This window comes from Schizophyllum commune, assembly GCF_000143185.2.
Source record: "Schizophyllum commune H4-8 unplaced genomic scaffold SCHCOscaffold_17, whole genome shotgun sequence".
In the NCBI taxonomy this organism is placed as follows: Eukaryota; Fungi; Basidiomycota; class Agaricomycetes; order Agaricales; family Schizophyllaceae; genus Schizophyllum; species Schizophyllum commune.
The window spans coordinates 474,157-499,118 of NW_026089554.1; the positions used below are offsets into that span (position 1 = coordinate 474,157).

Sequence of the window (24,962 nt, forward strand, 5' to 3'; positions counted from 1 at the left end):
TACAACGCGATCTTTCCGGCAACTCCAAAGCTCGGAACCACAATGTACCTATCCACAGCACAGATTCCCGACGCTCAGAGATACTTTCAGCAGGTCAAGTATTGGTGTCAAGACGTGCTCAAGTCGAGCCCCAGCATGGACATGTTTCTTCGTGTTGCGCATCTGAGCTATACGTTCGATCGAAGCGACGCCCCTCGGTACCTCTACGTGTCCCCTGCACACGAGCAACTTCGAGCCACGGGTTTTTTCATCCGAGATGGTCGATATATCGTTGCGCAAATGCTCCAGGCTATGGACGGCGAAGGAGCGTATTTCATTGCGAATGGGGTCTCTTTCCTCCGGTATTTAATTCTCATGTTTACTATAAACTTGCGTCGTCTGACAGGAGCACAGGCATACGGTGGAAAATATGCTGGCCGTCGACATCGGTGCCCTCTGTGACATGTGCGAGTATCTGACAGGCTCTTTCGTCCTTGGACGTTCCTTGCTTGGTTTCCACAACATAACGCTCCCCAAGAGCTGGATAGTCACGCTCGCCAATCGGTTCAAGAACGGCGGGTTCCGGCCTTCCACGCACAAGCTATCTGGCTTCGTCGATGGCTTGGCTGCGTTACTGAATGATCTCTGTAATGGCTTTGAAAGTGCGTGTCTCTTCTCCTGTATGATGTTTCTGATATCTTTCTAAGGGGCTGGGTACTTGCGCTTCGAAGGCGGGAAGATTTCGGACAGCTTCACAATCCGAGGGGCTTTCATTGCGAGGATGTGCGTCCAGAGCGAAACGCGAAACACTAGATGAATTTGTGGCCAGTGCTAATCAACCCGTTTAGATGTCGCATGCTCTGCGCTTGTGGGTGCTATAATCATAGTCAAGGACGGGACTGACTTTCAGGAAGTGGCTTATAACACCAGCAAATTCAACGACGAGGACCTACTACGACGAGACGTCGAGACCAGGCTTCTGATGATTTTCCGGATCGTGGAGCCAAGGGACTTCATCTTCAGGCAGTACGTCCAGCCAATGTGACCGATAAAAGACGCGCTGAGTGTTTGCAGATATTCGCGCAGTCGCGACTGGGCGGACCTTAGCAGAGCCTTCGAGGACAGCACAAGAGACCAATTGATGGACGAACTGATTACGATGAGGCTGCAAGGGTCGCGTCCCGTAGCGCCCGCGCTCGCACCCGGAAAGCCTCGGCAGGTGTTTTACAAGGCGGTCGACGCGATCCCAGTCCTTCTAGGCTACGAGTCCCCCTTCCCCTCCAGCTTCCGGGCGAACGCGCCTGCCGCCATCCCTCCATCAACGCAACCGAAGGCTTGGGCACGCATTGCAACCAGCGCGACTGTTGATCGCAGGGAGACGAGCTCACCAGGCATCCAGCTCATAGCGATTGAATCGAAGAAACCAGCCCCAACATTAACGTCGGAGCGTGAACAGATAGAACCCTCGCTTTCGCTGCCCAGTGCAGCACAGAAGGTCGTAGCCTACCGACTTCTGTGCATGTACCGCCGAAGGATGCGACGCCGCTCTAGCGAGCGAGTTCGCGCCGTGATCTCGGTCCAACGGTGGTACCGCAGGCTGGTCGCGTCGCGCTCCCTAACGGGTCTGGATCGCACACGGCAGGGTTTCTTCGCGGCGTGCAAGGCACTGGAGACGGAAGCACAGATAGCATTCCCCCACTTCCGCGCCCGATTGTTGTATCGCTATACCCTGCCTCGCATCCTCACATGTCTCGACATCGTCATAACCCACCTCGACTCAGTCAAAACCCAGATTCGACAGGAATTCGAGGTGCTGAACAATCACGAGAAGCTGGAGTCCATAAGCGACAAACTGGAGGGTGTCAAGTGCGTACCTTTCGCTCGTCGTCCACAGGTAGAATGACTGACCTTCATCACAGCGCTGCTCTGAGGGAGGCGAAAACTCTTGCGTCCGCCGTTGCACCACGGCCAGATACATACAGCGCCCCTGACTGCCTATCACGACTGCAAGAGCATACGCGCACGCTCGTTGCGATGGCGGAGCGGCTACCTCCTGCGCACCGTCTCGTCATAGCGTCCGACCTCGAGGTGGTGGTTTTCAGCGTGCTGACGTATGAGAACTTGAAGCGGGAGAAGAGGGTGGAGATGCATAGGAAGAAGGCGAAGCCGGCGTTGAACACCTACGACGACGAGTACGGCCAATACTACTACTAAAAGCCAGGAGAGATATCTGAATACCACGCATCGCATCTTGATTGTCATACTTACCTGCTGCTCAGATGAAATGGATGTACATTGAATCCCTTGACCTTGTGGCGGAGTTAATGTGCTTCACACACCTACCCTTCGACTCGGACGAGTGTCAGCCGCCGGTCAATGTTGTGGGTCCACTTGTCTGCGCCCACGTGATGAAGCGGCACTGCCACCAGCGACCTCCGTGGCGCCGCCCTTGCGCAGCCATGTTCATACACCGCGTCAATATTAATTCGTTCTTCTCCCCCTTGACTGCGTATCGGCTGTTGATGACGTTCACGACATTCACGAAGATATAAGACATCCTCAACATCCCTTTTCTTCCCTAACTCTGAGCACAATCGCTTCAACAAAATGATGTCTATGGGACCACCCCCAGGCCCTCCCCCTGGCGGCTTTGGCAAAGGACCGCGCGGCGGACACCATGAAGGACCGCGAAGGAAGGGGGTCTTTAACCCCGAAGACGAGACGAAGGTCATACACTCGAAAATTGGTGTATGGGACTTCTACGAGGAGAGGCCGCCCCAGCTCGCGCGACTTCCGTACTTCCTGCAGCTAGAGTCGTACTTGGAGATCATCCCCAGCTTCCCGTACGTCGTTCGGATGCTCAAGGACATTGCAAGCATACGCGACTGCCAGGTGTACATGCTCCTCTACCTGGTTCTGGAGGTTGTCGCGGCGCTAGTGCCCGCCATCTCGCTCTGGTGCGTGTTCAAGTGTTTGAATCTATGCAGGTCACTGATAGCATGCCCAGGTACTCGGGGCAGCTTCTTCGTATAGTGCAGACGGCAGTCGATGAACGCGCTGTGAACACCGAACAACTCTTCCGGGTCGCTTCCGGGCGCTTCATATGTTCGATCGCGGAGCGCGTCCTCCGCTATGCGAAGAACAGGGTCGGACCCGGCCTAAACAAACGCATCAAGCAGTACTACTCGATCCACACCTTCCATTCCCTCGCTCGGCTAGACGTGCCCACGTTCGACGATGCAGCGGTGCAGACGCAGTTGCAGCAGAGCGTCTCGCCGAGCAGCCGTACCACCATAGCCTGGACGACGCTGACGATGGCGCTGAACATCATGAGCACTGCGCTGAGGTTGGCGAGTCAGTTCTTGGTGCTGGTGCGCGTGCTAGTTGAGCAGCGGGACGGTGTGCTCCTGGCGAGTTTGAGCTTCGCGCACAGCTTGATGAACATCATGAACTTCAAGAAGGATTTCGGGCTCGCAGGAGGTAAGTCGATCCACACCTTTCCGTTGATTTGTGGCCAAGACATCTACAGTGTGGGCTGCGACGACGAAAGACCCAGATTACATTCGTACCGAGGGGTTGAAGAAGACGATCAGCACCACGGCTCACCGGAAGGAGATCGTGGCGGGCGGCTTGTGGAACTACATGTTGACAGGTAGGACACTATCAACGTCTTCGTCGTCCATTGCTAACGTGTACTGCAGCATACGCTCAGGGTATCAAGAGATTAGGCACTCGCGCGGGCGACTTCTTCGATCTGCAATCCGAGCTGCGAACGCGAGACCGCTTGAACTTGTTCACCCTCCTTGCCGAGCCGCTCAAGGAGCTCCCACAGGTGTGTTCCTTCGGCTGCCGTTGACCATGTATGCGTGCTGACCGCTCTCCCAGATCGTCTTCACGCTCCGAGCCGTCCAGTACCCCTCGTCGATCCCCGTCTCGCTCGCATCGCTCAACCTCATCACGCAAACGACGATGGAGTTCACGATGGTGCTTTACCGCCTCTTTGAGCAGACGGGCTCCATCGCGGAGAAGTTCGCGTCCGTGCGCAAGATGTACGAGGTGGCGAACATTCCGAATCGCGTGCAGGACGGGCGGGAGGCGTTTCCGGAGGACCCATCGACGTTGCGGCTGGGCATCAGCGTCGAGTTCAAGAATGTGTCATTCAAGTATCCGGGAAGCGATGCGTGGGCGTTGAAGAACGTGTCGTTCAAGGTCGAGAGGGGACAACTATGTGTAAGTGAACTTCAACGACCAGGGGATAAGCACAGAAACGCTGACGCGACCGGCAGGTCATTCTCGGCGCGAATGGGTCGGGCAAGTCGACGGCGCTCAAGTTGATCTCGCGCATATATGATCCGACGGAGGGGCAGATCTTCATTGACGGGCGTGAGATACGTCAGCTGAAGTTGGATGACTTGCGCAGGGCTATCAGCGTGCTCTTCCAGGACTACACGCTCTTCCCGCTCAGCGTAGGTGTCCTGAAGGGATATGGAAAGGACCGCAGCTGACGCCTTGCAGATCAAGGACAACATCGCCATCGGCGACCCGGAAGCCCTCGCAGCGCTCACAGGCGCGCAGGAGAAAGGCGAGACGGCGCACGATATCGAGGAGCGCATACGGGAAGCGGCCCGACTCGGCGGCGCGGACGGGTTCCTGGAGAAGCTGCCGGAGGGCTACGACACGTACCTCGACCCGCCCGTGCGCGACCACTATGCGGGGCTGCCGGAGGGCACGAAGGCGCTGTTCGGCCGCCCGGTGAGCTTCGGGCGCATGCGCGGGATGGGCGGGATGAACAGCGCGGTGTCGTCCGGGCTGAGCGGCGGGCAGGTGCAGCGGATTGCGCTGTGAGTAGCGTTGTAGGCGGGTGTGGTAGTGAAAAGCTGACTCATGCCTAGGTCGCGGACGTTCATGCGGTCGAATACGGCGGAGCCGCGGGTGGGGCTACTGCTCTTTGACGAGCCGTCCGCAAGCTTGGATCCGGTGGCGGAGCATGGTGAGTTCTGGGTCATCGCTGTTGAGTATACCTTGCTGATGGTTGGTCGCAGATCTGTTCGAACGACTACGTGCGCTGCGCGGGAACAAGACGATGATCTTCTCGTCTCATAGGTTTGGGAACTTGACGAGGCACGCGGATGTGATCTTGTAAGTCGAGAGATCTCCCTCCTTCCACTTGCGAGCTGAGCTGACAGCGCGATATAGATACATGAACGACTCCGTGGTGGTCGAGTCCGGGACACACGACGAGCTGCTCAGGAAGGAAGGGGACTACGCGCGGATATGGAACTTGCAAGCGCAGGCGTTCATGTAGGACGGGAGCGCGCGGTTATGTCAGGTTTGGGACGTCGGGCGTATGGACTGCTCTGTGCGTATCTAGACAGTGTAATGATATCTGATAATCCCTAGACTTGCCATCGTGATCGGAGAGGTGTGAACGCTAGTAGGGCGGCGCGGAATGTTGGGTGGTCCGAGGGCGTTGTTCGACTGCCTGTTCGTCTGACGATCCCTTGTGATGTGGGATGTTCTTTGTGATGGTTGGTGATGGTAAGTGCTTTGAGTTGTCGGATGTGGCCGTCGGAGGGTGACAGGAAGCTCTTGAAGTCGGAGCTCTGCGCTTGGTGTGCTCGTAGGCGGTGCACGTTTGATCGTCGGGTACGATGGCGAGGTGAAGCCTTCAGTGCTTTCTTCCTTTACTCTTGCCATCGTTGGCTTGTGGTAAAGCCGAATGCTCTCAGTTTTTCTATCTCTGCGAGCTGCAGATTTGGAGACGTTGGTAGAGCCGAAGGAGAGGGACCGTGCGCGCTCTCAAAATCTGGAGTCAGACGATGACCGGGCGGCTGGACCTTGCTCAGGTGGGTATTCTGTGCATGGTTTACGAAGGCAAGCCTGAGGCTGATCAATCGGCTGCACTACCTAGAGTCTACAAGAACATTGTCGATCAACGGACACCGAGCGGCACAGGACCTCATCGCGGCTTCCACGCCATCGACCTCGACGACACCCTCGATATCCATCGGCGCTGCCGTGGGCATAGGCACCGGAGGTGCAGTCGCAGTGCTCTTCCTTGCTGCAGTGTGCGTGTGCGTATGGCGGCGGCGGCGGAAGTTGAGGGCGTGTCGGGAGGCGGAGCGCGCCGCGCGACCTTTCATGTTGATCCCTGTGGGGCAGGGTGCAGGAAGAGGGGAGGAGAGCCCAAGGCAGTGGGGTGAGAGCCCAAGGCAGCGGGAGGCGTCGACACCACAACCTTTGCTCCCACCTTTCCGCTCTGCGCCGCCACGATCTTCTCACCGGTCGCAACATGATGGTTCTCAGGCAAATTCTCTACCGGGCGGCCGGAATTCGGCCACACACCTTGAACTACGACCTTCGGCATCGAACAGCTCTCTGGCATTGACAGCGAACCAGGTTTTGACGTCGAAGTCGAGCCAGCATCTAGCGCCGGCGTCGCAGTCAAGTCCATTGAAGTCGCGCGCAAATCCGTTCACGTCGCGGGCAAGTCCATTCGCGTCGCAGGCTAGCTCGTCCTCATCTGCCGCTGGACCAAAAGGGGCGCGTCGTGCGCTGCAGGCACGGGTCGCCGCGCTCGAGCGGCGGATCGCGGTGGAGGAGACGCTGCTTGAAGGGGAACAGCTGCTACAGCCACGGCGCAGCGACGCGACATCAGAGCTGCGAGGAGGACCAGTCAGTGGCACTCCAAGTAGAGGGGAGCAGCGTCCGCATCGGTCGGGGAAGAGTAGGGAAGAAGGGCCGCGAGACGGAGGTGCCATAGGACGGGAGAGCAGAGGACGAGACAGCCGCAGCTCAAGGGCGTCGTTACGAGCGGACATCGCTGCGATACGGCAGGAGCTGCAAGTCATGAGGGGGCAGTCATCGTCGTCGTTGCCGCCGGGTTATGATGGGGCGGTTACTTGACTGTCGACCGAATCTGTATTGAACCCTCGGATATTGGCGCTTGTTTGGTCTCAACCGTTGTTTGTTGATCTGTCAACGCCTCACGTGTTTCGGTACCGAGAAGCCACGAGTTGATTTTTACGTGCGTTCTCGGCCGCCTGTCATGCCCGCTTGGCTCCCCACCATGTCTTCCAGGACTCCCGCCTCGTCCTTTCGTGCTGGAGACTTTCCGCAATATGGGCACGCTCACGAGCAGCCGCAAAAGCAGCCGCCTCCCTCGCATGGTCTATGGTCTAACGATCGACCAGAAAGCCATGCGTAGCTTCAGCCTCGCCAATGACCCGCCGTGGATTCCTCCCACTAACCTCTCTGCCGAGGAACTGGAGGAATGGTGGATGTGGCGGTCGCCAACGCTGTGGCTGCATGTCATCACGTACTGTACCTCCGAGTTCCAGCTGCCAGCAGTCAATGGCCTGACATTCGTCTGGGATGGGGACGAGCGCAAGCCGGTGGTCCCTCTCGTCGATAGCTACGAGACCACTGCTATCCCGTCGGATGAGGAGGTGGCGGAGGTGGCCAAGTATATGCACCAGGAGGGTCAGCGCGCCAAATGGTATCAGGTCACTTTTGCCTGATAGCGGGTGTGTTGCGCTCCTACTCTTCATGGTTGCGAGTCATGCTCACCTTTTCCTAGGCTTTCTCTTGCCCAGTTGCTGGCGCTGTTCGTCATGTCATCAACCCAACGTGTTTAGTCTCGCTTCCCAAAACCCACTGCAATTTCGTCTTTATGTTGCCAAGTGTGCTGTCTCGTTCTACGCTATGGTTGTACGTCGCTGTTTCGGGTCGATCTTCGGACCATGCATGAAAAAATATGTTCGGTCATAAACTCGTAAGCCAGCCGCTTGCCGGCGGCCGCGCATGTGTGACAACGATTCGCGGAAAGGCAGATGACAGTCATACGGTCGTTCTGCTAAGGGAGTACAGTACTTCCACATAAGTTGAGTGAGCCGGTACCGAAGTCGCAAATGCACGTGCTTCGGTGCCGAAAAGCCACGAGTTGCTCCCTTTGCGGTAATTGGAGTTTACGCGCGCACGCTCCCGTCTGTCCATCATGACTGGTGACCGCCTCGCTCTCACTCCCATGTCTTCCAGGACTACCGCCTCGTCCTCTAGTGATGGAGACTCTGCGCAACCTTGGGAAGCACAGGCTCCGCAACCTGGGCACGCACTCGAGGAGCCCAGAGAGCAGGACGAGCGGCCCACAAAGCAGGACGAGGAGCCCAGAAAGCAGGTGACTTTTGCCAGTGGCACGCAGTTTGAGTCCCCAACCGCGACCGCGCGCAAATCCAACAAGTGGGATCCCAGTCGTTCCCGCCGTCACCTTGTATACGCCATCAAGCTCACCGAGGAGGGATTCCGCGGCTGGAGCGCCGCTCATCTATCCCCTCCTCCCGCCGACCTGGAAGGAGAAGCCCTGGAAGGGCAGGGAAGGCCTCTAGAAGAGCAGGGAATCCCTCCAGAAGAGCAGTGGAAGGCCTTGAAGGGCGTCATGTCTTGCCTTATCCCCTGGGATTGTAGCGAGGACTTCGATCTGCCGGTCGTCAAGGAGTCGTATGTCACGCTGGCGAGGGATGGGGACGAACGCGTCCCTGTTGTTCCTCTCGCTGATAATCGAGCGAGAGCAAGACACCATCGTCGCCCGCCGCCGGAGGAGGTCATCGCGCAGGTGGCGGAGGCTATGTTCCAGCCTGGGGCGGTTCCGGAGTGGTACCAGGTTGCACGTTGAGGTGATTTTGGAGACTGTCCTACTGGTTATACGTCTTTTGCTGACGTGGGCTGGTATACCGTATCCCAAGTCGGCCTCATGGATTCGTCGCTTTGACTTTTTATCTGTCTTTACTATCTGCTACGCCTGTGCCTGGCCCAAATCACTCCTCTCGAACGATGAAAGTGTATGCTATTCAAGAGCAAGCCTGCGAAGTATTTACGGAAGATGCGCTACAAGACTCCAATATGCCCGATATCATATACAGTGTGCGAGGCTGAACTCAGCTGCCCCCATGCGCACGCTGACGTGAGGTGTTAGAGAACGTCAAGACGATGGGAAGCTCTCACACGCACCTTGAAGTGCGACCTGATACCAGTCCGGTACAGCCCCAGGCTGGAAGATGGACTCTGCTACCTCCGCGACGACCTCATCCGAAGGCGGGTGGCGATGACGCTTTGAGCGCGCGCGACTGTCCGCAAGAGGAACAACAGACACGCGCCTGTCTCCCTCCCTGACCAGCGTGATATGCGACCCGTGAACGACCGGGAGGCCGAACTTGTCGCTGCAGCGCCAGGGTTTGAAGTCCTCCTCGACACGATAGAAAATAGGCTTCATCCTGAGACCGATGGCACCGAGCTCATCATGCGGCGCGAGACGGTGACATGAGTGCACGCGATGGGAAGAGAAGGGCATGCCACCATAAGTATCAGTGCGTTGCAGCAGCACACTCGCGAGATGGCACGTGCTTCGGTACCGAGGGGGCAACGAGTTGTTTGAAATCTGTTTGTTGCGCTGCCTTTTCCTTTCCGTCGCCATGTCGTCTGCAGTCCACGATTCATCGTCTTCCGGAGGCGACTCACGGTCATCAACCGGCGTGTATCCTGCGAAGACTGAGGAGCCTGACCACAATCCAGAGTCGCCTCACCCGTTGATAGAAGAACAAGTCGCGTTGAAGGACTCGGAGCCTCTGTCGTCTGGATTTACTCCTCCGGGCGTACACAACCCAAGCGCACGCAGCCTAGTCAGCATGCGCGCGTACAACCGACCCGGCAGACCGCGCCGGAGCCGCCGCCGCATGGTCTATGGCCTGACGATCGACAAACACGCCATGCGCACGTTCAGCCTCGCGCACGACCCGCCGCGGCTGCCCCCCGCCGACCTCTCCGCCAACGCGTTGGAGGAGTGGTGGGTGTCGCGGACCCCGGCGCTGTGGATTCACGTCACCACGTACTGCACCGCGGAGTTCGAGCTACCGGCGGTCAATGGGCTGACCTTTGTGTGGGTTGGGGACGAGCGGGTGCCGGTGGTGCCTCTGGTTGATAGCTGGGAGATTGAGGGTGTTTGGAGGACTGCTGAGGTTCCGTCGGATGAAGAGGTGGAGGTGGTGGCACGGTATATGTGCCAAGAGGGGCAGAGGGCGAGGTGGTATCAGGTAACTTTTGCTTGAGGGTAAGTATGTGGCAACTCGATTTTTTTGTGGTCGTGAATGCTCATTCTCCCCAAGGCTTTTTTGGACACTCATTTTTGCACCGTGCGCATCCTTTATTCCCATCATCGGCTCGCCTTTCTTTACCTTTGGGATACCATGAGCTATCACGCACTGCTCACTGAGGTTGGTCTCAAGCCGCGCACGGCAACTGCCGCTCGCTTTCCGCATTCGGAAGTTTATGTTCGGTGTCATAACGTGCCTTGTGTTTATTGTCACGGCGCCGCTGGAAAGTCAGTTTGAGGCCAGACCTGTCAGACTGAGTCATGCGTGCCCCTATTGAACTGCCTCGTTCCGTAAGTACGGTCTTGAAGCATTGAGAGTCCTCATCCGGAGCACTCATCTGCAAACAGGCAAAGGAGCTGCGAACAGCGAAAGGAGCCGTGAGCAGCGAAAAGACCTACCACATCCGGAGATCCAGACAGAGACTTAGCGATGGCATCTACGCAGAAAGAGAGTGAGTGCTCCGATATTTGTATGCGTAGTCCTCCGCAGGCGTTTCTGGCAACTTACATGCCGTTCCCCGCGCCTCACATGCCGTTTCCCGCACCTCACATGAGGTTTCCCGCTCACGCAAATACCGCTAGGCGAGTTTCCGTACACCGACGCGCAGTTGGAGGAGGCGGGACTGATGGGCGAAGGCGAGTCTTCTTGCCACCCCTGTTGCCCCCAACACCCAGCCCCATCGTCTAGTTCGTGCTGACCATCATTTCTGGTGCTCTTTGCCATGCCTCATAACCCCTCATCGACGTGCCTGCATCGTCGCACCCGTGCTGGACGCATCGTCGGACCCGATGGGCGTCTCGTCGTACCCGATGGACGCATCGCCGCACCCGATGGACGCATCGCCGTACCCGGTCCGCACCCTACAGGCGTCTCCGCCGAGGTCCGTGAAATCATCGCGCACATGCGAGAGCACCCGGATCGGTATCGTAAGTCTCCTTCCCCTGACTCTATCCTGGCTCCTATCCCCCTACCCCCCCCCGCCCACCGAGTGCGCACACAACGCTTACCAAACCATTCCTGTCTTCCAGCAGACGCCACCATCGCCCTCCTCCAATCCACCAACGAGCAGGCGCTCGCCTACGAGGCACTCGCCGCCGCCCGCGCGCACCCGGAGACGCTCTCGACGACCACCGACGGCGCGCCCTACGCGGTCTCCGAGTACGAGCGCATCATGTACTACCACGCGCAGAGCGCCAAAGCCCCCGCGCTCCTCTACCGCTCCGACCTGCACGAGCGGCCGTACCCGCTGCCGCCCGCGTCGCCCCCGCCCCGCTGCCCGCGCCCGTTCGCCAAGCGGCGCACGGCGATGGGCGGGGTGTGGAACGGCAACAAGGACCTGTACGCCGTGTGGGATAAGATGGCGGAGCGGGGGGTGAACTGGCTGACGATCGATCTGTTCTTCTACAACGAAGGCGGGGACGGGGAGGAGCTGGAGGGGGAGGACGAGGAGGCGAAGGGTAAAGTGAAGGAGGGTATCACTACGAGGCCGGTCATCATGATACACGTCCATCCGGGGGGCGCGACGGCAGAGGCGGCACACGCGGCCAGCGAGGAGATGTTGGCTGTGTGTGAGGCGAGGGGTGTCTCGCGCGGGGAGGTGGCGATCGAGTGGCAGGAGGGGCATGTGCGAAGGTGGGGAAGTCATGGTACGAACTATGTGGCGCTACAGAGGAGGCGTTGGGACTAGTCTGCACGCTTTGCAGATGCTCTGAACCTCGTAGATGTTGCTAGCACCAGAGGCGGTCGCGAGCTTTGTGGGCGTTCGCTGGCTTCATGCGTGTGCGCTACAGGCGCGTTCGCTCTGCGTCGGTAATTATAATATGTCAGTCTTGTGAAGCAGATAGAAGGCTACGTTACCTGGATTGTCGTATTCTTCGAAGGAACGATTCACAAAAAGACAAGGAGCAGAGGAGCGTGTTCCAGAGAATTATAGAAACTCAATGAGCCGCAGACTCACCTTCAGACTCGAATGGCTTCGCACTGTACTCATTTGGCGAGTCGATCCCCTTGGCTCATCATACCAGCCACCTCCACCACCATTTGGTCAGATGGAACGATAGATGTCTTCCAGCTGCCAAACAAAGATTTCGGGGCGTCTGCAGGTCAGATATTCCGCGCCAGTTATCTACAAGCCTATGATATGAGATGAGAGATGGTATGCGAGTGTGTATGCGGAGGTCAAGTACTTTTGCGGGGGCCGAGGAGTGCGCAGGATTGAGAAGTCTATGACCGGTCTATGCCACGGATGAGTCAAAAGCGAGACGAGGGGAGGAGAGGAGAAACGCGAGGAATTGAAGGAGCGGTATGAGGGTGAATGGTCTTGGAAAGTGCTGAAGGAAGATGTGAATGCCGATCCAAACCAAATGAGGATCCAGTACGACCGAACGAAGGGTGCCGACGACGAGATGAAGAAGAGATCAAACGAGAGAAGAAGAGATCAAACAAACTAAAGACAGTGGTAGCAAGCCCGACAAGGCGGGCGAGGTAAGATAAGTAGGTTAGCGAATGACACGGATATATACATGGATGTCGCGACGCGACCTCTGGCAACGCGCGAGCGGTATGCTACCGTCGCGTTGGGCCACCTGTGTGTCCAGCCCATGAGACGAGGCAGCAATTCCTCGTGTTGGGTCGGCCAGAAGCACCTCGCATCGACGCGAGTCCTGTGGCGCCAGTCGACTGTTGTCTTGCGTTAGGCAAGATATTTGTGGCCATGAGCGGTCCTTCTTCCCCCTTTTCAGGCCACTTTCATTGATACTTCTCCTTGTAGATCCACTCGCGCCCTGCGCGACCTGAGGGTGTCTCGTAGTATTTGACTCCTCCCTCTCCCGCCACCCTCCCTCCGCACCGAACCAGCTCTCTCGTAGCCCCTGCCCACTTCCCATGCTCTCCCCTTCCCATGCCATCGCCAGGTATAAATAGGTAGAGTCACTCACCGCCGCCCGGTACCACCTCACTGCCGCCCACCGATCCTTCTTACACCCCTTCCCCTCTGCCAGGCAGAATCCGAGATCCGCCTGCGCATCCGCGTCCCCGAGATCCGCCTGCGCATCCGCGTCGCCGAGATCCGCCTGCGCATCCGCGTCCCCGAGGCGCGCCGCAACCGTGTAGTACTGGACGCCCATCTTCATGTCCTTGGGCACGCCCCAGCTGTGGAAGAAGCATTGGCCGACCTGGGGCAAGGGGTCAGCGCGATGGCCTCCCTCGTCTTCCGTGCGAGGCGTCCGCGAGCTGCCGTGCGTCGGGACCACGACTCGCGGATCCCCTCTCCCATTCGCACTTCACTCACCTCGTAGATCGCCAGCACCAACTCCGCCTGCACGCCGCTCGCGATGCGGTCCATGCCCACGCTCGCGATGAGGTCCATGCCCACGCTGTGCGCGGACGCCTTTTCCGCGGCGGCGATCGTTGCGCCGTTGCCTTGTGCGGCGGCGATCGTTGCGCCGTTGCCTTGTGCGGAGGCGATCGTTGCGCCGTTGCCTTGTGCGGCGGCGATCGTCGCGCCGTTGCCTTGTGCGGCGGCGATCGTTGCGCCGTTGCCTTGTGCGGCGGCGATCGTTGCGCCGTTGCCTTGTGCGGAGGCGGGACTCCCAGGTGGGGGGCCTGGAAAGGAGTGTTAGCGATGAGGTGAGTAGGGATGGGGAAGCGAAGGAAGGGAAGAGGGGAAGGAATTGAAGGGCAGGGAGGAAGAGGGCGAGAAATGGAAGGAGAGGAAGGAAGAGGGCGTCAGCAAAGCAACCGAGCGAGTAAGGTAAGCAAGGATGCGTAAGGTAAACAAGCATGCGTAGCACAAAGTAACAGCGATGGAAGGTATAAGTAAGCCGACGGCAGGTCCGTCTACACAATTAGGTCGTAGGAGATGCACAGTCAAATCGTAGGAGATGCACAGTCAGATCGTAGGAGATGCGCATCCACCCTCGCACCCAGGCACCCGCAGTCTGAAGCGAGAGGGGACAGGACGCGAGCACGCACCGCGGCTGCGCGAGTGGAGGAGGCCGCGCTTCTTGGAGGGAGAGGTCGTAGGGGATTTGGCTTGGGAGTCGTTCGAGTGTTTCTCGTTTGAGGGGGAGAAGGGGGGTTTGGGGCGCTTGAAGAGGGAGTGTCGGGAGTGTTCGGTAGGGGTTGTGCTACGCGTATGCAACTTCTCCTCGGAGGGTACGTGCGCGTTGGGAGAGAGGGGTATCTCGCGGACGATCGCAGCTGGGCGGTATCAGTCGTACGGGGTGGGGGGGTGGGGTCAACTCGGACGGATGGGATGCTCGTGCGCGAGGGACGCGGCGAATTTCGTAAGAACTCGAAGTTCGAGGGCAAAAAAGCGGATATCAGCTGATACGAGGACGATGCGCAAGATACGAGGCAGGCTGAGAGCCTTTCATGCGCTGAGAGCCTTTCATGCGGAAAACGGTCGGCATTTGCGGCTAACTGCTTCAGGGCGAGGCTCAGTCACCGACACGATGAGCACCTCGGGTTCGACACTCACTTCTGTAGCTACACCGCCCGACGCTCGTAGATACAGTAACCTCACGCTGTTATCCTTGCCGCACACTTGCTCTTTCCACCACCAAGTCGCACCTGTTCCGTTGAGGTCAAGCCGCGCACGGCTTGTTCCGTTGAGGTCAAGGCGCGCACGGCTTGTTCCGTTGGGGTCAAGGCGCGCACGGCACCTGCCGCTCGCTTTGAGCATGCGGAAGGTTGTGTTCGGTGTCATGTCTTGCGTCGTGTTTATCGTCACGGCACCGCTGGAAAGTCAATTAGTACGAGTTCGCGCCGGGGGGAGGGAGGGGGGAAGGTGGGAAGGGGGAGGGGGAGGGAGGAAGGGGGGAAGGGGGGAAGGGGGGAAGGGGGGAAGGGGGGAAGGGGGGAAGAGCGGAGAAGCAGGAGGGGGGAGATGGAGGAGGGGGTGGAGGCCAAGTAAGGGAGCCTGGGCGGCTGATCTCGCGAAACAGCCTGGGTAAGGTCTCGGGAAGCAGCCTGGGTCAGGTCACGCGAAACAGCCTGGGTAAGGTCACGCGAAACAGCCTGGGTAAGGTAGCCTCGCGAAGCAGCCGGGGCAAGGTAGTCAGTCTCGCGAGTTAGCTGACCACCTCGGTCGGCTGCAGAGAAGAGGGGGGGGAAGAGATGGAGGGAGGGGGAGGGTGGGGGGGAGGGTTGAAGGTTGAAAAATGGTTGGAAAGGCCGGGAAGAAGGGGGAGTGAAAAAGGAGGGGAAAAGAAGTAGGGGGAGAAAGGAGGGGAAAAGGAGTAGGGGGAGAAAGGAGGGGCGAGGAGAAGGAGGGGGGAGGGGGAGGATGAATTTGAGGGGAAGGGGAGGCGGAGAGGGGGGTGCGAGAGGCAGAGAGTGAGGGCAAAGAGGGAGAGCGAGTGTGAGAGGGAGGGAACGATGGGTCAGAGAGAGAGAGAGAGAGAAGGAAGGGGGTTGCAAAAAAGGTAGGGGAACACAAGCGAACTGACGAGGGAGGGCGAGGGCAAAGGAAAGAGGGACGGGGCGCGGGCGCTGGAAGGCAGCGGGTTCAGGGAATGAGAGGGAGAAGGATGATGTTGCTATTCATCCAAATGTGCTTGCAGGCGTTGCGCAAAGTACGCATATAATATCCGAGCGCAGACATCGTTTAGAACATGTATGCATCGACCGCGGCGCGCGTGGATATGTTGGGTAAGTGGCTGAGAAGCTGCATGATGGCGAGGTGGGTGGCGAGATGCGACAGCGTTCGACGATGGCCACGGAGAGAAGGGCGAGAACGAGCTTGGACGCGCGAGGTGGACGGCGGTGACGCTGAACCGACTTGGCGATGTCTGAGGGTGGGCGGGCGCCGGGAGGGTACGGCGGGGAGTATAGGCCGTCCGGCGTGATCAATAGAGAGACGGGGAAGACGATAGAGCGAGAAGGCAGTGCGAGCGAGGGCTTGCAGCGGTGCGAGAGAGGATGACAGCGGAGCAAGCAGCAGGCGGAAGAGCATGGGGCGGGTCGCTGGCGCACTTGAGGCGGCCCGCCTCGTCGCTCCGATGACACCTTGCGCGATAGAAGATGTGATGTGGCCAGCACACGAAGCACAGAAGGGCGCTCGACACTCGCCCGTGGAGGCCGTCCTGATCGAAGCCCCAACTCGAGCCAGCCTGCGCGCCTCCGCCGACGCCACACCCGTGGCTGTGCCGCTCCCTCCGTCGATCGCGCCCGCGCCGCACGGAGACCGGGCCGGTCCACAGTTGGTTCGCGCCGCGATGGCTGGCTACCGCCTCCCAGCGTCCTCTCCCCTCGACACACTCGTCCGCAAGACTTCCCAGCGGAGGCCGACGAACGAACCAGCCCGCGCTCATGCACCCCCGCCGCGCCCGGCTCCACCCCCGCGCTCGCCGCTCATCCGCTCCCGCTTCGACCAGGCGGTCGAGTGGGGGGAGCAGTATGTGCGCATGTGGGGCTCTCGTACGAACTACATAGATATTCGGGACTGAGAAGTGGTGAAATGGGCGGGGGGATTCTATACATCGATTGAGCGCTGTCGTTTGAAGTCTCGCCTGTCGCGCATCGCAATTGCCATTTGCTATCCGCATGCGGAAGTTTATGTTCAGTTGCCAAAACGGTCCATTGGAGAGTCAATTCGAACCCAGACCTCTCATATTGAGTCATGCGCGCCCCTATTGTCTCGATAGGTGAGTTGGGTCGTGCAATAGCGACAGCCCTCGTCCGGAGCGTTCATCTGTGAACAGTGAAAGGAGTTACCCCAGCAGCAGAAACAACCCAAGACTCAGCGATGACATCCACAGAGGAAAAGGGTAAGTGCCAGCAATGCTCTCGCAGTCATCAGCGCCCGCACTCCGCAGGCGTTTGCGGCACCTCACATGCGGCTTCTTGCTAACACCCATCCCGCCAGTCGAGTTTCCGTACACCGACGCGCAGTTGGAGGAAGCTGGCCTCCTGGGCGAAGGCAAGTAGTACTCTGCCACGCTTTCGTCCTGCTCATACTAAAGAAATAACACACCTCGTGCCCCTTTACCATCGTCCATAACATCTCATTGGTGTGCCTTTACTCCGTGCACTCTTCGGACGCATCACCTACCCGCTGCGCGCATCGTCACACCTCGCAGGCGTCTCCGCCGAGGTCCAGGAGATCATCGCGCACATGCGAGAGCACCCGGATCGGTATGGTGAGTCCCCTCCCCCCTGCTCGTCCCCACCGCGCCGAGCGCGCACTCACCACGTCCCGAACTCACACACCCCTTCCAGAGACCGCCACCATCCCCCTCCTCCAATCCACCAACGAGCACGCCCTCTTTTGGGAAAAGATCGCCGCCGTACGTGCGCATCCCGAGCAACTGTCAACCACCACCGACGGCTCGCCCTACGCCGTCTCAGAATACGAGAAATGGCTCTACTATCACGGAAACCGCAACACGCTCGTCTACCGCTCCGACCTGCATAGCAATCCCTTCCCCAGCCCTTCGCCCGGTGCGCGGCCCCCCCAGAGACGCCTCGACCACTTTAGCAGGAGGATGCACCCGGCGTTGCACGGTGCGTGGAATGCCCCGGCGCGAGTGCACAATCAGGTCTGCGACGCCCTCAGAGCCCGGGGCATCACGTTTTACGACGCGTGCCTCTATCGCGTTCGCGAGGGCGACGAGGACGAGGACGTGTGGCCAGCGCCGGAGGGTCGGCCGATCGTATGGGTCCTCGTGCCCCCGGGGGCTGTTACGGCGGAGGTGGCGCACGAGGTGAGCGAGGAGATCTTCGCGCTCTTGGAGAAGCAAGGGATCGCGCGGGGTGATCTGGAGGCCGAGTGGGCGGAGGGGCATGTGCGGATCTGGGGTCCCGGCGAGAACTATGTGGAGCTACAGAAAAATTTCTCGTTCTAGTCTGCGAGTCGTGGAGATGCGCACTGGCATTGTAGGCGTTAGCTAAGTTTGTCGATGTTCGGTAGATCTGCAGGTGTGCGCTCGCTCTCTACTGTGTATCGGTGATATGTCAGTTCGGTGTCGCTCAGGAATAGCCACAGTATTGTCACCATCGTATCGAGTGAAGGAAGATTCTTCATCGCTCATTTCTCGTTGCTCATTCCCCCTGCTCTACATCAACCTCACGTCCAAGCAGAGACAGTGGGGGCAATCACAGCAGCGCACAGGGAAAGTGAGATGTATGAAGTCACTGATGTGGGGATGGAGGAGGGGACGAGGGGGTGGTAACGTGGATGGAGGGGAGATGGAAAAGACCGGGAATTAGGGAAAGGAGTGGACGAGAGAAATGTGAGGGGGACAAAGGAAAGACGAGGGGAGAAAGAAGGACGGGCGTCGAAGGTGAAGGGAGCGGAGCCAGGTGGGTAAGGGAAAGAAGAACAAGGAGAGAATATTGTTGCTGTTCATCCGAGTCGCTTGCAGGCATCGCGCAAAATACGCATATATTACACTTTAGAATAGCATATATATCCGATCGCAGACAGCTCCCAGAATACGTATACATCGCGCATGGAGATGTTGGGTTGGTGAATGAGAAGCCGAGTGGTGGCGAGGTGGGTGCTGACATGCGACGGCGTTTGACGACGGGCACGGCGAGAAAGGGAAGGGCAAGGACGAGCTTGCACTCGTGAGGTCGTCGACGGCGACCTGGAAGCGACTTGGCGATGTTTGAGGGTGGGCAGGCGCCGGAATAGAGGGTACGACGGGGAGTATGTACGGCGCGATCGACAGAACGGGGCGGGCGAGGCGATAGAGCGAGAAGGTTGTGCGACAGCGGCTGACGGCGAGGCAGCCTGCGGGATATAAGGTGTGATGTGACCAGAAGGATGCTCGACACTCGTCCGTGGAGGCCGTCCTGATCGAAGCGCCCATCCGAGCCAGCCAGCCCGCCGACGTGCCCTGTCGATCGCGTCGCACGGATATCGGCCCGGTCCACAGTTGGTTCGCACCGCGATGGCAGGCTACCGCCTCCCAGCGTCCTCTCCCCTCGACACGCTCGTCCGCAAGACGTCTCAGCGGAGGCCGACGAACGAACCAGCCCGCGCTCATGCACCCCCGCCGCGTCCGGCCCCACCCCCGGGCTCGCCGCTAATCCGCTCCCGCTTCGACCAGGCGAGGGACGACGAGAGCGTGTACACTGACGCCAGCTCGTTTCGCGCCAGGCACGCCTACTCGGAGAGCAAGGCGAGCACCTCCTACGCCGGCTCCTCCTACTCTATCTATCCGGCGGACGCCGGGCTCGAGCACTATCCGCCGTTCAATACCAACGACCCGTCATCCAACTCTCGCAACCGCGCCGGCCACGCCAGCGAGCCCTCCGTCGACTCGTACATCGACATGAACTCGCCTGTGGACGACGACCAGCCGCTGGCGGACGCCCAGGAGGCCGTCCTCGCCGGCCTCACCGACACCTACCGCGACGACCGGCCAGGCTCGCACCAGAACTACGACTCTGCCCTCCGCGACTCCTGGCCGGATGCGAAGCGCGCGAGTGAGGGCGTGCAGAGGGCTGCCGGTGGGCGAGGACGTGGTCCGCCGTCTTATGCTCACGACACCGTCCGCGCCGACGCCAAGCGCCCCACCCCCGGCCGCCAAGACAACCCGCACGCGAGCAACGCGTTCAAGAGCGTCTACTCCAACGTGGATAGTGTCTATTCGCAGGATGATGATCGCAACTCGTATGGTGGTCCTAGGTACCCTGCCTCTGGACGCTACACCCGCAACCTCGACAGCATCTACTCCCAGGACGACGACGATCAGGCGTACTATGCCGATGCGTCTGGTGCGGCGTACACGGACACATCTGGTGCTGCATACGCGGACGCATCGTACACCGCCAACGAGGACGTACCGACCGTCGTTGTATCCTCGCCCATCACATCCAGCTCTGCTTCCTCCCGCCAAGCAAGCCGCCAGCCCATCCAGCAGCACATCCGCAACTTCAGCCGCCCGATGCCGCAGTCGGACGCACCCCCGCCTGGTTCCTCTGCCTCTCAACAGGGTCACGCACCCTCTCAGCAGGGCCGCACACCCTCCCACTCGCAGAACAACCACATCACCGGTGGATTCGACCCGCACGCTTCGACCATCTCCTACGCCGACTCGTCGTACACGCAGGACGACTCGTTCGCGCATGATCCCGCCACCAATCTATCCTCCTCTTACGCATCCCAGGACGGTTTAAATCCCCACCTGACCCATCTCTTCGCGCAGACGGCCCCTCCCCTCGCCCTGTGATGATGCGGAGTGACAGCAAGAATCGAATTGTGTTTAGCGCCCACCCCTCCTTTGCCGGGCCCCCCGCGCACGGTCTCCCCGTCAAGGGGCCCGTGCGCGGGGGGCGTGGGGGTGCTATCTACGGTATTCTACGCGTGCGCTCTAGCATGATCCCGACGTGACCCCTCCCACCAGCATGGTCCCTCCTACCAGCATCCCTCCTACCAGCATGACCTCCCCTCCCCGACGTGACCCCGCCTACCAGCATGACCTCCCCCTCCAGCAGTGATGAGCAGCATGACCCCATCGTGAGGGCAGCGAGACGGGAGGAGGGAAGGAACACGGTAAGCCTCTACCCACCTCCCCTCGTCTTATATACCCCCCGTCCTGCTGAAGCGAGCCGAGTACGGACACCGCGCGGGTCCCCACCCTAGTACGCTAGCGCACGTAGTCGGTAGCGCACGTAGTCGGTAGCTTATCCACAATAAGATCTCATTGTCCTTGTCTTGACGAGTGCGAGTGCGACGAGAGCAAGCGTGTGGAGAGACAGCTCACTGCCCTCCCTGCACCTCTGCAAGCCCAAGGCATGCTCCACCGTTCACCCTCCCCACCCGTTTTTGACGTGCAAGTGCAGCGAGGGACTCGCCGACAAGCCCGGTGGTGGCGCAGTTACCCGCCCGCGGCAGTCTCGCTGGAGGTGCCGGCGAGTGCGGCGCGTTCCTGACCGACGTCCCCGAGGACTAGTGGTATATGTTGTCTTTCCACGCATGACTTTCTCGATTCGATTTTGAAAAGTACAGCAGAATTCCATTGCATGTCGTAGTTATTACAAGCAGTATACCAAGGAGTATCAACTGAGCAGTAACCTAACGTCCGCGAGAGAAGATATGCGAGATGAACACCAGGGGCATGCACTCGCGAAACACGCGCACAAGTCGAACATATCACGTGATGTCGGCTCCGAGAGCGCACACGCGACATGTTCAACATGAAGATGAGAATCGAGGGGGCGCTGAGAAGGGCGCTGGACATTTCCGCACGTCTCCGGATGCGCGTCGCGCGGCGCAAATGAAGAAAGCGCACTGGAATCAAGTCAGAAAAGGGTATCTCGACTCGCGTGAGAAGCACCTACCCTCGCTCGGCGGACGACGATACGTTGCCTCATCGCCTAGGGGGGTGGGCGGGGACGCGCAGCAGGCGAGCGACGGAGGGGGAGCGCATGGCGAGCAAAAGAAACCTCGAGAGAACGTGAGTGAAGCGAAGAAAACCAAGACAAATATCTCTTACCTTCGCTCGCCGGACGGCGATATGTTGCTTCAGCGCCTGGGGAGCTTGTACGAGGGCCACAGAGAGCGCAGGTAGGCCTGCGCGGCCTGGGACCTGAGGAAAACATCAGCAATGAGGACAAAAGCAAGAGTAAGCCACGCTTACCGGCTCGAGAGACAACGATATCTGGATCCTCGGCATGCGACGGGCGTAAATCATGACGAGGGGGCGCGTGGGCCGTAGAGGGAGTGCGAGGCGAAGCTCCTGATAAAGCTAGGGAGGAGGTAGAGGTGCCTGCAAAGGAGGCACATGAGCAAAGGGAAATGATGTACAGCGAGAGACAGGGGGGGAACGAGGAGAGGATGGAAGGGGTCAGGTTCCAGGCGAAACGTATATGTGAAGGGGAGAGGGGAGCGCTAAGTACAATGAAGGTTGAGGCACTTGAAAGAGAGGAAGGGGTCACTAAAGGAGGGAAGGGGGACCGTGCAGAGGGACACGAAAACGCGGGAGGATGGCGGCAAGTGGGTGTGAGAAGGGACGGCGAGATTTGAACGGGGAACGCAAGGAAAAGGGGGGAGGTGGGAAGGGGGAGTACACACCTTAGACCGCTCACAACGGAGTCGCATCGTGCAGAGGTCCTCGGTATTGAGGGCGGCGCTGCGCGCCTCTCCCCTCTCCCCCCGCTCGCACAAATCACCGAGAACTTGGGGAGCGGGCCTCGGCACAATTGACGTCTATTTGCGGATTTTTGAGGCTTGAGATGCATGGGAAGATGTCTACAAAGGGGTCAGCAGGCGGAAGGAAACCAGCAAATAGTGACGCGCACCTCGGCCAGACGGGCGCCTATGGCGGCGCTTCGCGCCGCCCTCCTCTTCCCTGACGGCCGCGGGGGACAGTTAGGCCCCAGGGCGCGGCCCCCGGCCCAATCGACGTCGATTCGCGGAATTTCTCGTTTGAAAAAGCGCGATAATTCGTCTACAAACTCGTTAGAAAAAAGAGTGACAGCAAAGAGCTCCAAGACACACCTCGCGCGTTGTCGCAGCCGAGGGCAGCGCTCCGCGCTGCCCCCTCCCCCTCCCCCCTCCACAACCGTCGAGGCTCTCAACGAGGGATTCCCGCGCGGACCTCCGTGCATTTTGCGTCAAAATGCGATTTTTTGGCGTAAGAAGGCGCGTTAGAAATCGCCTGAGAATGCGTCAGAAATCGGTGATATACGCGGCCAAGTTGACGACGCACCTGAGACGACTACTGCGGATATGCTCGTCGCACGTAGAGCGAGCCACTATCCGCCCCTTCTCGTCGTTGGGTGAGGTGTCGGACGCGAAATTGGGCGTTTTTGAGCCGTCTTTGAGATGTTGACAACGCTTCTGGCGCCTGGGATCCGACGCGCGAACGAGCGAGGCCGGCGCGGTGTCTGCACAGGTCAGTCAGCATTCGAATGCGACGCGTGCGTGAAGGAGCACTCACCGACGCGTCAGCACCGCGCAGTCGAGGGCGACGGGAGAGGCAGAGGGATGTGAGTCCCGGACGCGATTCGGGTGCATGGGGATGAAGGGGAAAGTAAGAAGGAAACTCGTACGCACCGGTATATGAGGGCGGCGTCAAGGCGCCCGCCGCGACCGAATAGGTTAAATTTTTCCATTCCCGCGCCACATCCGGGGGAGCCCGTGCGCATCGACGCTTTCGGCTTGTCGTAAGTTTGAGTGAGTCTGATGGAAGATCAGCATCTCCGCGCATGTATGCAACTCACCGGTTATGCAACGTGTTATTTCGCGCGAGCCCGTCCGCAAGGGTCACGTACTCGGCGCGACCTCCACCGTACACGAACATGGGTTGCACCAGGGGAGCTTTCGCGCGCTGCCGGATATTGGCTGGTGCCAGGTATTCAGGGAAGGCGAATTGAGTTGACATCGATTCACCGTCGAAAAGACACTCGAGTTCATGTCTCGCGCGGAGTATGTCCGCGGATTGAACCTAGCGCCCACGAGAGTGAAGTTGATCTTTACGTGCCGTTATGCTTGAGATGCATCGGGAGGTGCCTTTGAAGAACGGAAATACATCTGGGTTAGCAATGAATTCTTACCATATTTCCTGTTTAGCCTGCCCACCACGGCGAGGGGGAGTGCACCCAGAATTCGCTCGACGAGCAACGCACGAGGCAAGCTTATCCGCGCGCGGTACGGCGGCGCGTGCATGTGTCCAAGTTCGCGCGCGCAAGCCCGACGACCCAAGACAACACCTTCCGCATTGGGCTCAATAGCCAGCCCCGCGTGCTATCAAGGCACAGCGCTAGAGCTCCGTTGAGGCCGTAATGACGGGAGCGGGGATCGTGACGCCTACTTCCTCACCTCCGTGGCATCGTTGAGCTGAGCAGGACATGCTTTGTTGTGCAGTTTGTGAGCCTAACAGAGGTATTCAGGGTCCGAGCAGCTATCGACTAAATATTTGGTGCGCAGAGGGGAGGTCGACGATGGTCGCGGACAAGACGGACGGAGTTTGTGGCGCCGCCAATCAGGGACCGGAGGACGGCCCGTCGAGTCCGCGCGGCCGCGTTCTGCGTCTTGTCTTTGAATCTCACCCAGCGCGTCCGTCCGCCGCATCGGAATACACGCCAAACTGCTCGCCCACATCATCGGCAGCCATCTTGAACCTCCGGCGCTGTGTGCTCTACTCTGCGGGCTGATATACGTCAAAAGCGCTGCGGGCGCGATCCCCAGCATCTCAGACGGCCTTCGCCGCGATCCCAACGCCAGCGATGGGTCGCAGTAGGCCGCGGGCACTCGCCCATGCGCCCTGAACCCATCGCCGGTTCTGCGATGGGCGAGATCTACGAATTTGCTTATCGTGGTGAGAGGTCAAGGACATTTGCATGCGCAACTCAACCTCTTTCCCTCCTTTCTGTGCACCGTCCCCCAAAAATACGAAACGACGGAAATCGATGCAGTTTTTGGTTCTGAACAGGTTTTGTATACCCAATCCTGCCATCCGCGCTCTCGCTCGAGTGCTATAGCGCGACGAAGAGCGATTTGAATATGTGGCGTCGTTTTTCGTCCGCCTATAGCGTCGTCGCATGGGCGCCCCGCCTGCGCAAAAGTGCACGCCCATGGTCGCCTGTACTGCTGCTAGCCTCACAGGAAGTACGGGGAGCTCTTGATGTCTGTACGCTGTGCTATTCCCGACGCTCATCCCGCATGTTCTCAACCCTGCCCCGATCCCAATCTTCCACCTAGCGCCACCCAATTTCAGGCAGCGATCTCGTCGGATGCACTGACCACGCGGATGCCGTTGCGCCGGCCGAAGAACGCACGCGTAGCTCGCAATCCCACACTTGCAAAACCAACCACCTGAACAGTACGCATCTTCCACTCATTCCTCGCTCGTTTCCGCTGTGATTCCGCAGCTCGGCTCGGAT

The 24,962-nt window shown here is 59.3% G+C and overlaps 12 protein-coding genes across 12 annotated transcripts; 7 read left to right on the forward strand and 5 right to left on the reverse strand.

The window, feature by feature from the left end:
• Positions 1 to 42: 42 nt before the first annotated feature.
• SCHCODRAFT_01109155 (uncharacterized protein) lies at positions 43 to 2,193 on the forward strand (the record flags this gene model as incomplete). The annotated part of the gene is made up of 7 exons (XM_003026496.2): positions 43 to 341; positions 394 to 641; positions 687 to 762; positions 828 to 847; positions 894 to 1,005; positions 1,054 to 1,845; positions 1,899 to 2,193. The coding sequence occupies 7 exons, from the start codon at positions 43 to 45 to the stop codon at positions 2,191 to 2,193; spliced, it is 1,842 nt and encodes a 613-aa protein (XP_003026542.1).
• Positions 2,194 to 2,459: 266 nt separating this feature from the next.
• On the forward strand, positions 2,460 to 5,397 carry SCHCODRAFT_02645342 (P-loop containing nucleoside triphosphate hydrolase protein). Its single transcript, XM_050346431.1, has 10 exons — positions 2,460 to 2,936; positions 2,987 to 3,459; positions 3,509 to 3,631; positions 3,681 to 3,811; positions 3,865 to 4,209; positions 4,266 to 4,445; positions 4,495 to 4,820; positions 4,872 to 4,969; positions 5,022 to 5,118; positions 5,176 to 5,397. Exons 1-10 carry the CDS (start codon positions 2,587 to 2,589, stop codon positions 5,282 to 5,284), a joined length of 2,232 nt encoding a protein of 743 aa, XP_050197054.1. The 5' UTR covers positions 2,460 to 2,586; the 3' UTR covers positions 5,285 to 5,397.
• Positions 5,398 to 6,032: 635 nt separating this feature from the next.
• On the reverse strand, positions 6,033 to 7,006 carry SCHCODRAFT_02645344 (uncharacterized protein). The gene has a single exon (XM_050346432.1). It carries the CDS (start codon positions 6,798 to 6,800, stop codon positions 6,282 to 6,284), a length of 519 nt encoding a protein of 172 aa, XP_050197055.1. The 5' UTR covers positions 6,801 to 7,006; the 3' UTR covers positions 6,033 to 6,281.
• Positions 7,007 to 7,046: 40 nt separating this feature from the next.
• SCHCODRAFT_02645346 (uncharacterized protein) lies at positions 7,047 to 7,746 on the forward strand. The gene is made up of 2 exons (XM_003026498.3): positions 7,047 to 7,505; positions 7,559 to 7,746. Exon 1 carries the CDS (start codon positions 7,101 to 7,103, stop codon positions 7,497 to 7,499), a length of 399 nt encoding a protein of 132 aa, XP_003026544.1. The 5' UTR covers positions 7,047 to 7,100; the 3' UTR covers positions 7,500 to 7,505; positions 7,559 to 7,746.
• Positions 7,747 to 7,959: 213 nt separating this feature from the next.
• On the forward strand, positions 7,960 to 8,909 carry SCHCODRAFT_02645347 (uncharacterized protein). The gene has a single exon (XM_003026499.3). The coding sequence runs from the start codon at positions 7,976 to 7,978 to the stop codon at positions 8,648 to 8,650; it is 675 nt and encodes a 224-aa protein (XP_003026545.1). The 5' UTR covers positions 7,960 to 7,975; the 3' UTR covers positions 8,651 to 8,909.
• SCHCODRAFT_02558372 (uncharacterized protein) lies at positions 8,863 to 9,247 on the reverse strand (the record flags this gene model as incomplete). The annotated part of the gene is made up of 2 exons (XM_003026594.2): positions 8,863 to 8,933; positions 8,986 to 9,247. The coding sequence occupies 2 exons, from the start codon at positions 9,245 to 9,247 to the stop codon at positions 8,863 to 8,865; spliced, it is 333 nt and encodes a 110-aa protein (XP_003026640.1).
• A 35-nt stretch (positions 9,248 to 9,282) lies between these two features.
• SCHCODRAFT_02558375 (uncharacterized protein) lies at positions 9,283 to 11,985 on the forward strand. The gene is made up of 5 exons (XM_003026500.2): positions 9,283 to 10,024; positions 10,257 to 10,351; positions 10,540 to 10,575; positions 10,991 to 11,050; positions 11,153 to 11,985. Exons 1-5 carry the CDS (start codon positions 9,447 to 9,449, stop codon positions 11,809 to 11,811), a joined length of 1,428 nt encoding a protein of 475 aa, XP_003026546.1. The 5' UTR covers positions 9,283 to 9,446; the 3' UTR covers positions 11,812 to 11,985.
• Positions 11,986 to 12,872: 887 nt separating this feature from the next.
• Positions 12,873 to 14,500, reverse strand: SCHCODRAFT_01176668 (uncharacterized protein; the record flags this gene model as incomplete). The annotated part of the gene is made up of 5 exons (XM_003026595.2): positions 12,873 to 12,916; positions 12,973 to 13,297; positions 13,414 to 13,727; positions 14,097 to 14,324; positions 14,464 to 14,500. The coding sequence occupies 5 exons, from the start codon at positions 14,498 to 14,500 to the stop codon at positions 12,873 to 12,875; spliced, it is 948 nt and encodes a 315-aa protein (XP_003026641.1).
• Positions 14,501 to 16,078: 1,578 nt separating this feature from the next.
• On the forward strand, positions 16,079 to 17,971 carry SCHCODRAFT_02673798 (uncharacterized protein; the record flags this gene model as incomplete). The annotated part of the gene is made up of 3 exons (XM_003026501.3): positions 16,079 to 16,544; positions 17,207 to 17,266; positions 17,346 to 17,971. The coding sequence occupies 3 exons, from the start codon at positions 16,079 to 16,081 to the stop codon at positions 17,969 to 17,971; spliced, it is 1,152 nt and encodes a 383-aa protein (XP_003026547.2).
• Positions 17,972 to 18,031: 60 nt separating this feature from the next.
• SCHCODRAFT_02645358 (uncharacterized protein) lies at positions 18,032 to 18,536 on the reverse strand. The gene is made up of 2 exons (XM_050346433.1): positions 18,121 to 18,536; positions 18,032 to 18,062 (listed from the first exon to the last, which is right to left on the reverse strand). The coding sequence occupies exon 1, from the start codon at positions 18,492 to 18,494 to the stop codon at positions 18,258 to 18,260; it is 237 nt and encodes a 78-aa protein (XP_050197056.1). The 5' UTR covers positions 18,495 to 18,536; the 3' UTR covers positions 18,032 to 18,062; positions 18,121 to 18,257.
• Positions 18,537 to 18,878: 342 nt separating this feature from the next.
• SCHCODRAFT_02645362 (uncharacterized protein) lies at positions 18,879 to 20,691 on the forward strand. The gene has a single exon (XM_003026502.2). The coding sequence runs from the start codon at positions 19,022 to 19,024 to the stop codon at positions 20,303 to 20,305; it is 1,284 nt and encodes a 427-aa protein (XP_003026548.1). The 5' UTR covers positions 18,879 to 19,021; the 3' UTR covers positions 20,306 to 20,691.
• Positions 20,692 to 21,080: 389 nt separating this feature from the next.
• Positions 21,081 to 23,562, reverse strand: SCHCODRAFT_02558385 (uncharacterized protein). The gene is made up of 8 exons (XM_003026596.3): positions 23,301 to 23,562; positions 23,134 to 23,237; positions 22,787 to 22,964; positions 22,576 to 22,735; positions 21,716 to 21,823; positions 21,572 to 21,664; positions 21,417 to 21,521; positions 21,081 to 21,366 (listed from the first exon to the last, which is right to left on the reverse strand). Exons 1-7 carry the CDS (start codon positions 23,459 to 23,461, stop codon positions 21,453 to 21,455), a joined length of 873 nt encoding a protein of 290 aa, XP_003026642.2. The 5' UTR covers positions 23,462 to 23,562; the 3' UTR covers positions 21,081 to 21,366; positions 21,417 to 21,452.
• Between the last annotated feature and the right edge of the window lie 1,400 nt (positions 23,563 to 24,962).

What these genes read in the sequence shown, in the direction of transcription:
- SCHCODRAFT_02645362 (XM_003026502.2), top strand. Translation starts at nt 19,022, where the DNA reads ATGGCAGGCTACCGCCTCCCAGCGTCCTCTCCCCTCGACACGCTCGTC.
- SCHCODRAFT_02558385 (XM_003026596.3), bottom strand. Translation starts at nt 23,461, where the DNA reads ATGTCAACTCAATTCGCCTTCCCTGAATACCTGGCACCAGCCAATATC. An exon ending in TATCGTTGTCTCTCGAGCCG is followed by an intron (nt 21,665 to 21,715) that starts GTAAGCGTGGCT and finishes TGTTTTCCTCAG; the next exon opens with GTCCCAGGCCGCGCAGGCCT. An exon ending in TCGCCGTCCGGCGAGCGAAG is followed by an intron (nt 21,522 to 21,571) that starts GTAAGAGATATT and finishes CGTTCTCTCGAG; the next exon opens with GTTTCTTTTGCTCGCCATGC.
- SCHCODRAFT_02645358 (XM_050346433.1), bottom strand. Translation starts at nt 18,494, where the DNA reads ATGCCTGCAAGCGACTCGGATGAACAGCAACAATATTCTCTCCTTGTT.
- SCHCODRAFT_02645342 (XM_050346431.1), top strand. Translation starts at nt 2,587, where the DNA reads ATGATGTCTATGGGACCACCCCCAGGCCCTCCCCCTGGCGGCTTTGGC. An exon ending in CAGGTGCAGCGGATTGCGCT is followed by an intron (nt 4,821 to 4,871) that starts GTGAGTAGCGTT and finishes ACTCATGCCTAG; the next exon opens with GTCGCGGACGTTCATGCGGT. An exon ending in AGGCACGCGGATGTGATCTT is followed by an intron (nt 5,119 to 5,175) that starts GTAAGTCGAGAG and finishes AGCGCGATATAG; the next exon opens with ATACATGAACGACTCCGTGG.
- SCHCODRAFT_02645347 (XM_003026499.3), top strand. Translation starts at nt 7,976, where the DNA reads ATGACTGGTGACCGCCTCGCTCTCACTCCCATGTCTTCCAGGACTACC.
- SCHCODRAFT_02558375 (XM_003026500.2), top strand. Translation starts at nt 9,447, where the DNA reads ATGTCGTCTGCAGTCCACGATTCATCGTCTTCCGGAGGCGACTCACGG. An exon ending in TGTCACGGCGCCGCTGGAAA is followed by an intron (nt 10,352 to 10,539) that starts GTCAGTTTGAGG and finishes CCGGAGATCCAG; the next exon opens with ACAGAGACTTAGCGATGGCA. An exon ending in GGCATCTACGCAGAAAGAGA is followed by an intron (nt 10,576 to 10,990) that starts GTGAGTGCTCCG and finishes CGCACCCTACAG; the next exon opens with GCGTCTCCGCCGAGGTCCGT.
- SCHCODRAFT_02645344 (XM_050346432.1), bottom strand. Translation starts at nt 6,800, where the DNA reads ATGTCCGCTCGTAACGACGCCCTTGAGCTGCGGCTGTCTCGTCCTCTG.
- SCHCODRAFT_02645346 (XM_003026498.3), top strand. Translation starts at nt 7,101, where the DNA reads ATGGGCACGCTCACGAGCAGCCGCAAAAGCAGCCGCCTCCCTCGCATG.